Source organism: Notolabrus celidotus, chromosome 14 (genome assembly GCF_009762535.1).
Source record: "Notolabrus celidotus isolate fNotCel1 chromosome 14, fNotCel1.pri, whole genome shotgun sequence".
NCBI classification, from domain to species: Eukaryota; Metazoa; Chordata; class Actinopteri; order Labriformes; family Labridae; genus Notolabrus; species Notolabrus celidotus.
Genome location: NC_048285.1, coordinates 31,673,494 through 31,689,816, shown reverse-complemented (window position 1 = coordinate 31,689,816; position 16,323 = coordinate 31,673,494). Strand labels below are relative to the sequence as shown.

Genomic DNA, 16,323 nt, shown 5'->3' with positions numbered 1-16,323 from the left:
CATCAACCATAATCTCCTTTTTGAACCTCCTCTGCTCTGTGTTTGTTTTATGCTGCAGCTGATCATGTTGGCCGCTCTGACTCTGGCCTCCCTGAGTGTCCTTGTGTGGACGTCTGACCTCTGCCCCCCCGCCTGCCAGTGTGACAACAACCTGACCACTGTAACGTGTCAGGGAGGAGAACTGATCGAGATCCCTGAACTCCCAGGCAACACAGTGGAGCTCTTTGTTGCATACAATAAGATACAGGAAGTACCCTGGAGTAGGCTGGGGAATCTAGAGGTACGAAAAGAACAGCAGCCTGTAAACTTTGATGCTTTTGGAAATGCTGCAGAACCGTGGTTTTTGGTTAGAGACCCCCGCAGCAGGAAAGTTTCGGCATACATTTTCTGTGTCATCAACGGTATAGCTCTTATGGAGGCATCAGTATTTTATCAGTCTTTCACATTATCAGCTAAAAACTCCTCACAGGAGCTTTAAGTGTCTGAATTAAGCAGAAGAAAAGTGGGCCACGCCACAAACTCAACTAGTTTCCAAAGCTGCTTTTCAAAACCCAAACCGTGTCTGTGAAGATACTTGTGATACAACACTACACAAGACGAGACGATAGATAGTGCATGTTACAATACAATAAAATACGATATGACACATGACATCACACAATACGATATGGTACTGTAAGGTACGGTACGATATTGTACGATATGGCATGATACGATACAGTACAATACGATACGGTACGGTACAGTACGATATTGTACGATACGGCATGATACAATACGATACAGCACTGCACGGTACAGTACGGTATGATACGGTACGATACGGTACGATAAGATATGACACGATACGGTACGATACGGTACGATACGGTACGGTGCGGTACGGTACGATACGTACGATACGGTACGATACGGTACGATACAGTCAGTACGATACCGTACTGTACGGTACGATACGATACTGTATGATACGGTACTGTACGAAACGGTACGGTATGGTACGATACAGGTACTGTACGGTACGATACGGTACTGTACGAAACGGTACGGTATGGTACGATACGGTACGGTATTGTACGATACTATGTGTCAGAGTATGTTTTATTTTTTAAAGTTGTTTTTCTCTGCTTGGTTAATATTTCTTACAAACTCTCTCTGTGTCCTTGATGTTCTGCAGGTCCTGGACCTGACTGAGAATCAGCTGAATGACCACTTCTTCTTCATTTTGCCCACTATGGGGAGCCTCTCTAAACTCTTCCTACGCAACAACAGTATACCGTATCTCAATGAACATTGGTTTGGGAGATTCCCTGCTCTTACCGTGCTGGACCTGAGTGAGAACAGGATTTTGGCGCTAAAATATTGGCATCTATATGGATTAGCTAAACTGAAGACGTTAAATCTGAGCTTCAACCAAATTAGAGATATTGACTCCAATGTATTTCATGGAAATGCAGCCCTCACTGAAATCTACCTAAGCAATAATAACATAATACTTAAAGGACGCTATATTTTTCAGAGCTGTCCAGTGTTGGAGGTACTAGTTCTATCCAGAAATGGAATCTCAGACCTGGACATGGGCAGCTTCAGAGGAGCTGGGCATCTCCAAGACCTGGACCTGAGTGATAACAGTCTGGAAACTGTTCCCTCGGAGGCACTGAGAGAAGTAAGCAAGCTCAAGAGGCTGCATCTTCAGAAGAACCGGCTCACCGGCCTCGAGGAGAAGAGCTTCTCCACGCTGAGCTCTTTGGTTCATTTGGACTTGAGCTACAACACACTGGTCCGTCTGTCAGAGGGATCCCTGAGCGGTCTGAGCAGCCTGTGTGAGCTGGACCTCAGCGTCAACCACATTGATTCCCTACCCTCAAAAACCTTCACTGACCTGACCAGCCTTGTGTCCCTTGATTTGTACAAGAACAGACTTCAGTCTCTTCCTCTGGGCCTGTTCAGTAACTTGAAGAACTTGCAGGAGCTGCAGCTGGAAGCCAATCAGATTTATTTCATACCGGTTGGGGTTTTTGATTCGCTGTCCAAACTCAAGGAGCTGCAGCTTTCGAACAACAACATCCAGGAACTCGATCAAGCTCTGTTCACCAAGCTTAAGTCTCTGCAGATCCTGTACGTAGAGAACAACTCTCTGAAGCAGCTTTCTCAAAGCCTTTTCCAAAAGATGAGTAACCTGAAGGAGATACACCTGGACAACAACCACATCCAGACTCTACATCCCTCAGTGTTTCAGGGTTTGGAGAGAGTGCAAACCCTGAGCCTCTCTGGTAATCGTCTCTCCTCGATACACCCAGAACAATTCAGAGAGCTGGTCACTCTGAAGGAGCTGAAACTAAGTGGAAACCAAATATCTAACCTCTCTACAAGCCTGTTTATGAATCTAACTGATCTGACAACCCTGGACCTGGACAGGAACCAGATCTCTGAGCTGTCTCCTCATGACTTCACAGGGTTGCCTCGTCTGAAAGAGCTCAAACTCAGCAACAATCAGCTCAGTGACATCCCCTCCAGCTGCTTCTCTCACCTCCAGAACCTGCGCAAGCTTCTCCTGAAGAACAACAGCCTGGAGAGTATGCACACTCAGATCTTTGCAGGACTTTCAAAGCTGATAGAACTTGACTTGGATGGGAATAACCTGGATCACCTGCACGCAGATTTATTCCAAGGCCTTAAAAAACTCCAGAAGTTAAGTTTGAAGTTTAACAAGCTTGCAGCAGTGGAGGACGGGACGTTTGAGCCACTAGGAAACCTGAAGGCTGTGTATCTGTCAGGCAACTTGTGGGACTGCACCAGTGTACAAATTCTCTACATCAGCAGCTGGGTCAACGTGCACAGTGACAAGCTCGGAGACCAGCCCACCTGCTTCTATTCTTTGTCAAATTCAATCTCATCCTCATCGTCTTTACCCTTCACTGAAGAGACGCCTCTCTCCCAGGCCGCTCTGTCTCCCCTCCTGCTACAGGACGATGACGCAACGAGCGCTGCAAGCTGCTCGTTTCCTCCAGAAATGCTGATTCTGCTCGCAGCTCTTCTCTTAGCAGTTCTCTCACTGTGGCATCCTCTGTAGTGGTTATGTTGTGCTCACGAACCCTCTTTGATTTCCTGCTTTGGCTCTTTTCATGTCTGCTCTTGTTTTTTGAATATGTGCATCAGAGTCTGGTACTTTAAGTGTAATATGTAAGCAATCAAATACTGTGCAAATAACAGAACTCTTCCTAACTTCAATAAAAAAATATATAAACATGTTTTTTGTTCTAGTTTTGCATCGTTCAGGTCTGAAGAGTGTTGCATCTGTTTGTTTTCTTACCTTGTTGTCATTTCAGCAAATAACTTACCTCAGCTGTAGTTCTGTGGGACCTCATACACAAAGTGCCTCACAACAAGAGAGAGATTAAAAGAGACAAATAGGCAGCAACAGTTAAAATAATAATACAAAATGTGATTAAATAATTAAATAGTAGAGTAAAAACTGAAAAAATAAATAAAGACAAAAAGAGAGAGAGAGAGAGAGAGAGAGAGAGAGAGAGAGAGAGAGAGCTCAGAGTTCTGGAGCATGAAAACAGAAGAAGGAACCAGAGAAAAACATATTTTTGCAATGATCCTTTAATTCTAAGCTACAGATTGTATTTGATATTTGTGTGTATAGCTCCCAGTCAGCACATCAGCTCCCTGGAAGCACATAAGGCAGCTTTGTTAGCACAGCTGTGTTTCCTTCTATGTTAGAGATCATACTCTTCTTTAACCAGGAGAAACTCAAGAGATTTAAAATCTCTTATTCAAGAGTACCCCGACCAAAAACAGACACTTCACTTCAAAGAGACAGGAAGGCTTTCCTTCAGTTGGTGAAACCCTTAAAGGTCCTGATCTTACAAAATAAATAAAGCTGTTTCTAAAAGTCTGTTAAACTGTTAGTCTTGGGTTTTAGAGCTTCACTTTATCTGTAATATAACTTTTATTTCAAAGAAGTGGATTTATGTAACCTCTGATGAAACTCCTGAAGTGATGATAAAAGCTTGTAAACTCTTCAAATCTATCACCACCGAGACGACAAGAAGTTTAGATCCTGCAGGATGAGTTTAGTTTTCCTTGATAGTGTGAATTCTGGGTCGCCTTTTTTCGACTTCAGATCAGTTTGAATTTATTTGTTTATGTGTGTAAAAAAATAATAATAAGTGCTGCAGACAGCTATCTGTAATCTCTGCTCTCCAAAGATTCAGGAAAACAACGAGAATCTAGAAATGTCTCCTGACTTCTTGTTTCAACAAAAGTTCTGTCAGACATGATTTCAGGATGATTATGTGTCTTTATTACACACTGTTATCTGGAACCCAATCTCCATCATGTTAAACTGCAGTCACTGCAGATTTTAGAGAAGCCTTGTACAGTTAAACAGTTTGTCTTCTGAGTCTCTTTGAGCTTTAACCACATCAGTGCAGCCGTGACCGTCAACAGCTGCTACAGAAACAGGTTTTAAAGTTTGCTTCTGATCTTCATCTATCCATCCCCTCCACTCCTCTTCAGTTAACTCAGCAGTGGAAAAACTAATGTGCAAAAAACCTCTCTTACTACAAACTCTTGTTGTTCACTCGTTCACTCCTGAACAGGCACAGGTTAGTGAGTCACCCGCTGTAACGTCTCCTCACAGTCTCAGACGTAGAAACACTTGTGATCCTTCAGGTTCCTCAGGTAAGAGAAACTCTTCCCACACTTGTCACACATGTACTGTTTCTCCCCCGTGTGGATCTGCTGGTGAGCTTTCAGGCTGTTTCCCTGGTTGAAGCTGCGTCCACATATGTGGCAGCTGAACGGTTTCTCCCCGGTGTGGATGCGCTGGTGTCTGTTCAGGTTCCCCGTGTTGCCGAAACATTTCCCACACGTGTCGCAGCTGAAAGGTTTCTCTCCTGTGTGGACCACCTTTGGAGAGAACGGTTGAAAGAAACAATGGAGATTAAATATTTTTCAGATGTTGAAAATGATGCAAAAACATCAACACCACGATGAGGCTCGTGTTCATGGTTTACCCTCAACCCAGCATTCATCCTGTTCCTGATTTACACATCCAGCTCTGACTGAATATAAAAGGAAGTGTGCTCTGTGTCATCTGTGATCACTGAAAGCATTTAGAGAGTTAAATAAAGCCACAGTAGGGGAGAACTGGGTTGGTTGTCACACGGGTTGGTTGGCACACTCGTTATATCTTGCCACCAGAGGGTGCTGTCTCTTAAATTGGGGTATGGACATTCCCAGAATTAGGATCAGAGCTCACCTACATAGTCTTCTCTGGAGTGAGACAGCTGAACTTGAGGTGAGAGGACTTTTTGTGTTTTTCATGTCAAATTGTAAATATTCAGCTCCTCAGTATTTTTCTTCTAGGCTTTTAAACGATGGGTTTATAACAAAACAAGTGTTACCCTTACAAAGTGTGAGGGGAAAGCTAGAGTTTAGATTTGTATTAGCTAGCTAACTAGTTGTTAGATGGTTGTTAGCCTTGATGCTAGCAAGTTGGGGTTGGCCGTCACATTCTCTTTGGGGTTGGTTGTCACTTAGCGTTGGTTGTCACGTAGCAACCAACCCCATAGTGTGTGACAACCAACCCCCTAGTGTGTGACAACCAACCCCATAGTGTGTGACAACCAACCCCATAGTGTGTGACAACCAACCCCATACCAACCCCATAGTGTGTGACAACCAACCCCATACCAACCCCATAGTGTGTGACAACCAACCCCATACCAACCCCATAGTGTGTGACAACCAACCCCATACCAACCCCATAGTGTGTGAAACCAACCCCATAGTTTGTGACAACCAACCCCATAGTGTATGACAACCAACCCCATAGTGTGTGACAACCAACCCCATAATGTGTGACAACCAACCCCATAGTGTGTGACAACCAACCCCATAGTGTGTGACAACCAACCACATAATGTGTGACAACCAACCCCATAGTGTGTAACAACCAACCCCATAATGTGTGACAACCAACCCCATAGTGTGTGACAACCAACCCCATAGTGTGTGACAACCAACCCCATAGTGTGTGACAACCAACCCCATAGTGTGACGACCAACCCCATAGTGTGTGACGACCAACCCCATAATGTGTGACAACCAACCCCATAGTGTGTGACAACAAACCCTGTTGTGTGTGACAACCAACCCCATAGTGTATGACAACCAACCCCATAGTGTATGACAACCAACCCCATAGTGTATGACAACCAACCCCATAGTGTGTGACAACCAACCCCATAGTGTATGACAACCAACCCCATAGTGTGTGACAACCAACCCCATAGTGTGTGACAACCAACCCCATAGTGTATGACAACCAACCCCATAGTGTGTGACAACCAACCCCATAGTGTATGACAACCAACCCCATAGTGTGTGACAACCAACCCCATAGTGTGTGACAACCAACCCCATAGTGTGTGACAACCAACCCCATAGTGTGTGACAACCAACCCCATAGTGTATGACAACCAACCCCATAGTGTGTGACAACCAACCCCATAGTGTGTGACACCAACCCCATAGTGTGACAACCAACCCCATAGTGTATGACAACCAACCCCATAGTGTGTGACAACCAACCCCATAGTGTGTGACAACCATCCCCGTGATGGGGTTGGTTGTCACAATGTGTCAGAGTGTCAGAGTGTGTGACAACCAACCCCATAGTGTGTGACACCAACCCCATAGTGTGACAACCAACCCCATAGTGTATGACAACCAACCCCATAGTGTATGACAACCATCCCCATAGTGTGTGACAACCAACCCCATAGTGTATGACAACCAACCCCATAGTGTATGACAACCATCCCCATAGTGTGTGACAACCATCCCCGTGATGGGGTTGGTTGTCACAATGTGTCAGAGTGTCAGAGTGTGTGACAACCAACCCCATAGTGTGTGACACCAACCCCATAGTGTGACAACCAACCCCATAGTGTATGACAACCAACCCCATAGTGTATGACAACCATCCCCATAGTGTGTGACAACCATCCCAGTGATGGGGTTGGTTGTCACAATGTGTCAGAGTGTCTTTGATAGTTATTTGCCTCTTTGTTACAATGAGTTGGAAAATGAGAGGGATACACATCTCAAGCCAACACCTTAAGCTTCAATTTAATGTAGGAATGACTATTGAAAGATGTTTTGATGATGAGTGATCATCAGAACGGTAAAAAGTGTGACAACCAACCCCGTTCTCCCCTACAAATAAAAGCTGAAGTTACTTTATTAGAGGAGTGATAGAACTACTGATGCTCCCAGTTTACGGTCAAGCTTTTTCATTAACTGCACAAACACGGATGTTACAGACAAGCAGAGACACATTTCTGATTTTTACATGAAAGGATGAGTGAAGTAATGCCTCTACACTTTAGTAAAACCCTACACGTACAAAAACCCTTTACAAAGCGGACCTACCTTATGGGATTTGAGGCTGCTCTGCTGTGTGAACATGCGACCGCAGATCTTGCAGGAGAAGGGTCTCTCCCCGCTGTGCGTCTTCAGGTGGATCTTCAGGTAACTGGACGACTTGAAGCTCTTCCAGCAGAGGCTGCAGCTGTGAGGCCGGACCACCGTGTGGTGCTGCTGATGCGAGCGCAGGTCCGTGATGGAGCTGAGCCGCTGACCGCAGAGAACACACGTACACGGAATAGTCGCCGCGTGTGTCTGGAGATGTTTGCGCAGCGAGTCCACGCAGGCCACCACAGCGCTGCACGCCACGCACGCCAGCACGTTCTCCCCGGTGTGAGAGGTCTTCTGGTGCATTTTCAAGGCGCTCTTCTGGATGAAAGATTTTCCACACGTCTCGCAGCTGAAGGGACGCTCGCCGGTGTGAGTCCGCTGATGACCTTTCAGAGTGTCTGCCTGGTTAAACTGTTTGCCACAAGTCTCACACTTGTACGGCTTCTCCCCCGTGTGTATGCGCAGGTGACGCTGCAGGTTACCTGGGATTGTGAAGCTCTTGTCGCAGAACTGGCAGTTGTAGGCCCGCTCCCCCGTGTGGACCATCTGGTGCATCTTCAGGCCGTGAGCTCGGTAGAAGCTCTTTCCACAGTGATCACAGCGGAACGGCCGGACGTCAGTGTGAACACGTTGGTGATTCTTCAGGAGCTGCTTCAGGGTGAAACCTTTCCCACAGATGTCACAGGTGTGTGGTCTCTCACCTGTACATGAGGAGAAGGAGGGTTAGAAGAAGACAAATGCCAAACATTCCTTCACCAAAAGAAATCAAAGAACTAGATCTATGTTTGTTCCTGCAGCCCTCTTTTTATCAAAGAGTTTGAAACAAGTCTGATAAAGTAGAGAACACTGACCTGTGTGGAGCAGCATGTGAGCACTGAGGCTTCTCTGGAACGAGAATCCTTTTCCACACTGAGAGCAGTGGAAAGGCTTCTCTGTGTTTTCCCCGTCTTCAGGCACGTGAGCTTTGAGCTGCTGCAGCTTGGTGAAAGTTTTGCTGCAGTGTTTCCGGCTCAGAGGCGGCTCGTCCTGGTTCTCATCGTCCTTCTTTGCCGGACCTCGACTGGACCGGGGCTTTACGACACGCTTGGGTCTAGAAGTGAATCCTGGGTCTGTGTCTTCTGGTTCCAGCTTACAGAAAACAGAAAGTGTCATTTAGTGAACTCTCTTGACAAAAAGAAGCTCAACGTGCACACTCTTATATCTAAAAGCAGACTGTGTATGTGTGCTAAAAAACAAGAGATGCAGAAATAGATCAAAGTTTTGTTGGGTTTACATTGTAGTCCGGGTCGTCATCATCGTCCTGGACCAGGTCAACTCTGTACTGACCAGAATCAGACGACACCTGATCGACCAACGCCTCCAATCCCTCCTCCTTTATAATGACAGGCTGGATGCTTTCCTGAAGGAGAGAGAGAGAACATGAAGAACAGACTTTAAGATCAAAGACGACACAAAGTCTCTTGAAGGTGAACCTCATGACACACACGACATGACAGACGGGTTTACCTCGTAGGTTCGGCCTTGCCACAGAATTATGGGTGATCTAGGATTCACTCCAGAATCACGAGAAGCACCAACTGGGAAAATGCAACAAAGTGAGTCAGTATTCATGAGATCACATGTGTAAAGAAATCAGTGAAAGTCTAACCCCCTCACCTCTGCGACCCTTCCTCCCCGCTCGCTGGCTCTTCACATGTTTCACAGGAGCCCTCCTGTCCTCCGTCAGCTCCTCCACCTCCTCTTGTCCTCCGCTGCCCTCCAGCACCAGCTTCAGCTCCTTCTCTGCCAGCTCCAGCCTCCTCTTCAGGTCCTTAATCTCTGCAACACCCTGCGTCACCTGAGGAGTGGAAACAACCAAACATGACGGATGCAGAATGGTACAAACACACAGAGAGATGATGTCCTGAAGGTGAATAATGAGCGTCCTGAAATGTGACACAGACGACACACAGAGGAAACATGAAGATCAGACACGGTGACGTTACGTACTTCTACTCGCAGCAGACAAGAAGTGTCCCGAAACAGCTGGCAGATCTTCTCCACGGCTTCTCGAGCCAGAGACGCCATGAAGATGCTGAACTGGATCACCTGATGGAAACAACACAGGTCACGGTTAGTTAGGAGCACTCTGCACAGGACCATAAAACCAGACCCTAACTCTAAACTAAAGACTTACCTTTTTAATCCTGTTTTAATTTGGAGGGATTTATTTTTAGCCCTGGACTGCATTATTCTAATCAATATTATTATTTTTTTTAAATCTATTTGGGTTTTTTTTTTATGCCTTTATTTGATAGGATAGCTGAAGAGAGACACAAAGTCTGGGGAGCAGAGAGTGGAGGAAGGCATGCAGGAAATGGTGACGGCCGGGAGTCAAACCGGCGACCTCTGCGACGAGGACTGTAGCCTCTTTACGTGTGGCGCTTAGACCACTTGGCCACCAGCACCCCTATAATTAATATTTTTACAACATTTAATAATCTTATTTATTCATCTATTTATTTCTTGTATTTATCTGATCTTTTTAACTTTAACTGATTTTTAATTTTGACTTTTACTCTTACTTATTTTATTAGTTTTAATGAATTTATATTATTTTTATTTTTAAGTATTTTAATCTCTGTGTGTTTTTAAAAGTAAACTTAAAACTTACCATTTTAATTCAGAATGATTTATTTTATTCTTATGATTATTATTGTTTTAACATTTGTTTATTCATCTTCTTTGTTTAGCTTATTTCTTGCATTTATCTGATATTTTTACTTTAATTGGTTTTAAATCTTCTTCTTTATTTTATTATTTCTATTTCATTGATTTTATTTAATTTGAAGTATTTGTTATGATTATTTATTTCATTATTTTACCATTTCTGTTATTTTCTGTCTCTGTTCTTTAGTGAAGCACTCTGGTCAGCATGCTTGAATGTATAAAATGTATATATGTATAAAGGAGCTTTATAAATATCAGTATTTTTCCTGATACAAACATATCAATAAATCTCCTTTCATGCTGCAGAAATGATCCAGATTGTTGCAGGTTTGGCGCAGTGTGATGTTAACATTCATGCATAATATTAATTACTTGGAAATGGGCCATTCTGCTCAACAAATACAACATTTGCACAGTGATTCTATTTTGTACAATCAGAGTTTTAAAATCCTTAGATTGTAGCTGAGTATTTCCAAACTTAGAGTAAGGTAAATATGTTTGCACCTCTCTCATCATGTGGTAAATAACACATGAGCAGCTGTGCGTTCTCAGACATTTGATCCACAGCTGTGTTAATCATTTTAAAGATGGTGCATTCAGGGATCACGTGTCTCCATTGATCCCTGATAGATGGATCCTCACTGAGACCTGTGGCTGCTGCTCTGTAGACATACAGCAGATAGATAGGCCTCAGCCTGACGCTCAGTTCAAGATGGAGATCACAGATGGATTCTCTGTCATGTTGTTGAACATTTATCACACACAGCTGAATAATATCCTCTAATATAACTTTAATAAACACTTTAACAGGTGAAGGAGTTTAAAAATGAAGCTTTTAATGAGCTAGCTCGGTGAAGTTTGTGTAGCAGCTAGCTAGCTCTTCTATTTCTATGATCAGCTGTTTGTTAGTGTGGAGCATCTTTAACTGTTAGACACATAAAAACACATTAAAACTCTTTATGAACTCACCTTCTCATCAGGTTCCTCTCCTGTGTTTTCATCTCCACAGTAAACTGGAGATTCTTCAGTTAAATCAGAGGATCCGAGGACTTTGCTCATTTCTGTAACGGTCGCGTTCACCATGATTTCCAAGATGGCGCCGACCTCCGGCTCCGGGTCCGACATCTTTACTAATTATATATAAACTAAGAACCTGGTTCAGTTTCTGCACTTTAATAAGACAACATGCAGTATCATGCTACAAAACAAACCCTGTAGTAAAGCTGCACCAACGGTTAATCACAACATCCGGTTCCTTGTCACCTTCAAAATAAAAGCATGCAGCACAATCCTAATCTGAATGTAAATATCTTCGTTCAGTTAATACTGCAGTCTATGAGACAAACACAAAGTACTGACACATGTTTGTAAAATAAATTTGTAGCTGTGTTAGTGTGATGATGTCCAAATCCAAAAGCAAAGTCTTATTCCTAAGTTTGAAGTCTCTTCTTCATGTTGTTTGCCTTGACGCATCTCGGTTCATGAGTGGTGTAAACAAAGAGACGCGCGCTCACTGCCCTCTAGTGGTCAAAGGAAGGAACTGCACAACTAAAGTGTGATGATTAAACACAAATAATAGTACAAAAATTAAATAATCAATATATATATTGATACAAATATGTTCTTTTTATGGTGATTATTTGAAATAAAATTATAAAGTATTTTTTTTAATTAAATCATATTGAATTAAGGTCTTCTTTTATAAGCTGTGGTGAGGTTAATTGTTGATGAAGATAATGGAAGGTCTTAAATGGTCTTAAATGGTTTGGTTGCTTCATTGTAGATGTTCTTTATTAAAAAAAAAAAATTCCTTGTGCATTGCCTTTACACTGCTTGGCAGTACCTGCACCCAAATTGACTTGAAGCACTTTGTTACTCGTACTGATCTTGTTTCCTCTTGTCTAGATCTTTGCTTGTGTTGTTCTTGTTCTCGTATGTACGTCGCTTTGGTTAAAAGCGTCTGCTGAATGACATTATAACATTGTTCTCATTGCTCTATATCAGGCGAGATAGTGATATGATGTTAGATTCGTGGTTTTAAAAAATAGTAATACAGAGGCCTCTCTTTGACCAATTAAGAGACTGTTTCATTAAATATTTTAAAATGATGACATCATAAACATGATAAAAATCAGAAAAACACATATCAACAACCAGATTAATGAAATAACCTTTAATTACATTCTTATTTTCAAGGTTTAAACTTTTGTCTGTAGAGGAAAATAACTTTTTCATATCTATGCACAGGGAAGAATACAATCCTGCACTGTCCTTAACACATCTGCTTACTTTCATGAAGTACTGACAGTGTTTTCGTGTACTTTCTGATACTTCTCACTGCATTTGTGTTTCTTCTGCAGCCTAGAGTCTGAGAACCCGAGCCCACAGCTGCTGCAGTAGTAAAGTCTCTCTCCCGTGTGCACCTGCATGTGAAACTTGACGTGTCCGAGCTGCCTGAACCTCACCCCACACACCTCACACTCGTAGGGCTTCTCCCCCGTGTGGATGCGTAAGTGTCTCAGGTAGTTTGTGTAGATCCTGAAGGCCTTGCCGCACTGCTCACATTTATGTGGTTTCTCCCCGGAGTGCTTCAGTTTGTGGGACTTGAGAGCCTGCGGGATGATGAACCTCTTCCCGCACACGTCACATCCGAACGGGCGTTCTCCGGAGTGGATCCGTTGATGGTACTCAAACGTGGCTTTGTAGAAAAACGACTTCCCACAGATGTCGCACTTGTGCTGCATCTGCCCCGTGTGGATGACCTCGTGTCTCTTCAGGGCGCCGCTGGTGTCGAAGCCCTTGTGGCAGGTCTTGCAGCTGAACGGCGTCACGTCCACGGTGGTCCTGTCCCGGCGGTAGATGACTCTGCGGTTGTGTCGTCCCTGAACTCTCCTCGTAGTGATCTGCCCTCGTGTTTCATCGTGGGTTACTCTCTGGTGTTTCTGCAGCTGACAGTTATACAGGAAGGTTTTCCCACACAGGTCACACATGAAGGACTTCTCGGCTCCATGGAGCAGCATGTGAGCTTTCAGCTTGTTGTCCTGAATGAAACTCTTCCCACAGACTTTACATTTGAAGGGTTTCTCCCCCGTGTGGATACGGATGTGTCTCTTCAGGTTGTGCTGCAGAGTGAATCCGGCTCCACACGTCTCACATGTGAAGACCTTCCCCGTGTGGACAGACTGATGCGTGCGGAGCGATCTCCTCTTCACAAACGCTTTGCCGCACACCGCACACTTGTACGGATGCTCCCCTGTGTGGACGCTTCTGTGACACTGCAGCGTGATGGCGTACCTGAAGCTCTCGCCACACTCGGAGCACTTGTGCGGCTTCTCCACGGAGTGAACGATCTGATGAGCCTGCAGGTTGTGTTTGGTCTTGAAGCTCTTCCCGCAGGTGGAGCAGGTGAACGGCCTCGTGTCTGTGTGAACCAGCTGATGAGTCTTCAGGTGCATTTTGGTTTTGAACGTCTTCTCACAGAGCGGGCACTTGAAGGCGGCGTGCTTCTTCTCCTCGTGCCGCAGCAGGTGGTGCTCGTAGGTGGCCGTGTTCCTGAATCTCCTGGGGCACTGATTGCAGGAGAAGGGTCTCTGATCTTTGTGAGTGTTCAGGTGCTTCATCAAATGGAAGTGCCGGTTGAAGCTCTTGTTGCAGACGTCACAAACAAACTCCTTCCCTTTCCTCTTCACCTCTGGTTTCTGTGTGCTCTTAGACTCCTCCATGTTTGTGGTGGTGCTTTCTAAAATCTCTCCTTGTGGTCTTGTTGACGTCACAGCTTCAGAGTTCACCTCCTCTGTTGTCTCTCCATCATCTGGAAAAGAAAGAATGATATATTCGTCTAAACTAAAACTACTGTTCATGTTGTGAGTTGTTCAGTTTTGAGGCTTCTCTCAAACACTCACCAGCTTCTTCATGTCCGCTCACAGCAGGTGACAGCTCCGCGCCTCCCTCCGTCAGCTCCCCTGTCTTCGGTTTTAACTTCCCAAAAGGCTTCAGGGTGTAGACCAGGCCGCTCTGCTCGAACAGCACCGGGCAGCCGTTCAGGACGTTTTCTCTCCACATTCTCGCGTTCTCTAAGTCTCCGCTCACGCTCTTCATCTCGCTCTCCAGACGCCTCACTTCCACCTTCAGCGTCGTGTTTTCATTCTGCAGCTTCGAGGACAGTTGGAGGAAAATGGCGTCGATTTTTCTCGTTGCCTCACATGCCAGCATCTCCAAAGTGTGTGATAAAGCCGGCTGTTTGGGAATAAAACATGGAGTCAGGAATAAAATGACACATTAACTGTTGGTCTAGAGGACTGTAATGAAAGTACCAACAGTAGAAGTACTTGATGGAGCTTGTTTTAACATCATTTAAATATCAAAATAACAAATGTCATTTAAACAACAAGCCTCTCAGGGACTTGATGAATGATGGGAGAAGTGTGGAACATCTATGGCAGATCATTTTCATGTTTTTTGGACCTGCCTTCTAATCTATTCTATTCTTACTGGCAAATGAAATAATGATCATTTGTGGAATTGAAGTTGTTTCCTGCTTGTCACATTATACCTGTGCAAAATTCCAAATGGACTCAAGACTCAGGACAGGTATCTTTACAAAGTCAGCTTGGCTGCAAGGACGACTGGACTGCAATTGTCAACAAAATATATTCCATGGAGAGACTCAGTATTGGAAAAAATGGAACTCATACACCAGAGTTTGTAACCTTCATCTGTGTAGATGATACTGTTTTGTACTATTGAATGGCCTGGACCAACCTCCCTTTGATTTATTGATCTATTTAGTAAACCTGAAATTGTATTAAAAAGAAAGTTAAAAATAAAAAAATAACATTAAGGAGAGAAATAAGAAAATGAAAGATCTGACACTAAAAAAATATGAATTGGGATACTTTTTTGTCTTTTCAAAAAATACTCAATGCCTTGTCATTTAAAGGTACAGTGCGTAGAAAGTGGAATATATAACAGTATTGCTCAACCCTTTAGAAAAGAAGCTCTGGGATGATAATGCATGATCAGTATGATCCTTCCTTTATTGAGTAATCTTTATTTTAAATATGTGCATGGTGTTTAGTTTGCTCATTCTGTGCTACTGTAGAAATGTTGCAGAGCAAGATGGCCGCCTCCATGGAAGGGGTCCCTCTCCTTCTATAAATATATAAGGCTCATTCTAAGTTAACAAATACACAACCACTTTTTCTTAAGGTGATTAAAGAGTCATTGAAACATACTTATGAATATTATATTATATTTCTGATTACAAAACTGATAAATTCTACTTTAATCTGATGGAAAGTTCAAATAAAAACTCTTTAGTGTGTTTTTAATGCCTCAAATTCAATAATTGTCTCTTGTATAATTATAAACATTTATCCACACCGGAAGTTATGTCTGTAAAATAATTTAAGTTAGGGAATAGTAATTGAAAACCTAATAACAGTGTTTATTTCCTCTAATATCAAGCAAAGTAAGATATTAATAAGAGTATGATTAAATAGAGATGTTATTACAGTCATGATAATTAAAGTTAGTCTCTTTAATCTGCTGCTGGTTTCTTTATAAAGTGATTTATACTTTATTTAACTTTAATTAACAGAGACGTTAAACTGTTTGAATATGGCGCCCTCCACATTACAGCATTAACACGGCCGTTAGTTTGACAGACTTTATCAACACTACATATTTAAGTTATTTAACACTCTTAATAAACGCATTTATTAAACTGTAATCATTAATGCTCGGTTAGTTCGCTTCTTTCCCTCTCAGGACTTTATCTTGACGGTTTAAGCTAGGAGGCCGCCATCTTTGTTTTGCTTGTCCATCCGCTGTTACGTTACTTGAATTCACTCTTCAGGTCCACTCTCCGCCATTTTGTGTTTCTGTTCACATAACCGTTGGGACCGTTTCCTCACCTTCCCTCCTCGGTCGGGCGGTTTTATCCGGTTTTCCTCTGACCTTTTATAAACATGGACAGCTGTCTGTAAGACTGTCTCCATGATGGTCTTAGTTTCTGAGTGAAACACGAAGTTAGCTTCCATTCTATCAGTAAAGTTACCCGCTGACTCTGACGAACAGAAACACTACACCGGAAGAGATACCGGAAATGAAGCAGCACTG

The 16,323-nt window shown here is 43.4% G+C and overlaps 3 protein-coding genes across 3 annotated transcripts in view; 1 reads left to right on the top strand and 2 right to left on the bottom strand.

The window, feature by feature from the left end:
* si:dkey-182i3.11 (leucine-rich repeat-containing protein 15) overlaps window positions 1-3,217 on the top strand; it is a 4,107-nt gene extending 890 nt beyond the window's left edge. Inside the window, exons 3-4 of the mRNA XM_034701618.1 lie at window positions 59-280; window positions 1,178-3,217. Coding sequence (XP_034557509.1) covers window positions 59-280; window positions 1,178-3,073 — 2,118 coding nt within the window. The 3' untranslated portion in view covers window positions 3,074-3,217. The remainder of the gene's footprint in view (window positions 1-58; window positions 281-1,177) is intronic.
* Window positions 1-8,074, bottom strand: part of LOC117825833 (olfactory marker protein-like) — a 21,313-nt gene extending 13,239 nt beyond the window's left edge. The window contains exon 1 of the mRNA XM_034701795.1: window positions 7,977-8,074. The gene's annotated coding sequence lies outside the window, so the exon portion shown is untranslated. The remainder of the gene's footprint in view (window positions 1-7,976) is intronic.
* On the bottom strand, window positions 4,290-16,323 carry LOC117825697 (zinc finger protein 729-like). Its single transcript, XM_034701617.1, has 11 exons — window positions 16,119-16,323; window positions 14,106-14,439; window positions 12,500-14,014; window positions 11,173-11,333; window positions 9,484-9,582; window positions 9,151-9,331; window positions 9,001-9,071; window positions 8,768-8,893; window positions 8,346-8,622; window positions 7,450-8,195; window positions 4,290-4,920 (listed from the first exon to the last, which is right to left on the bottom strand). The coding sequence occupies exons 1-11, from the start codon at window positions 16,242-16,244 to the stop codon at window positions 4,654-4,656; spliced, it is 3,903 nt and encodes a 1,300-aa protein (XP_034557508.1). The 5' UTR covers window positions 16,245-16,323; the 3' UTR covers window positions 4,290-4,653.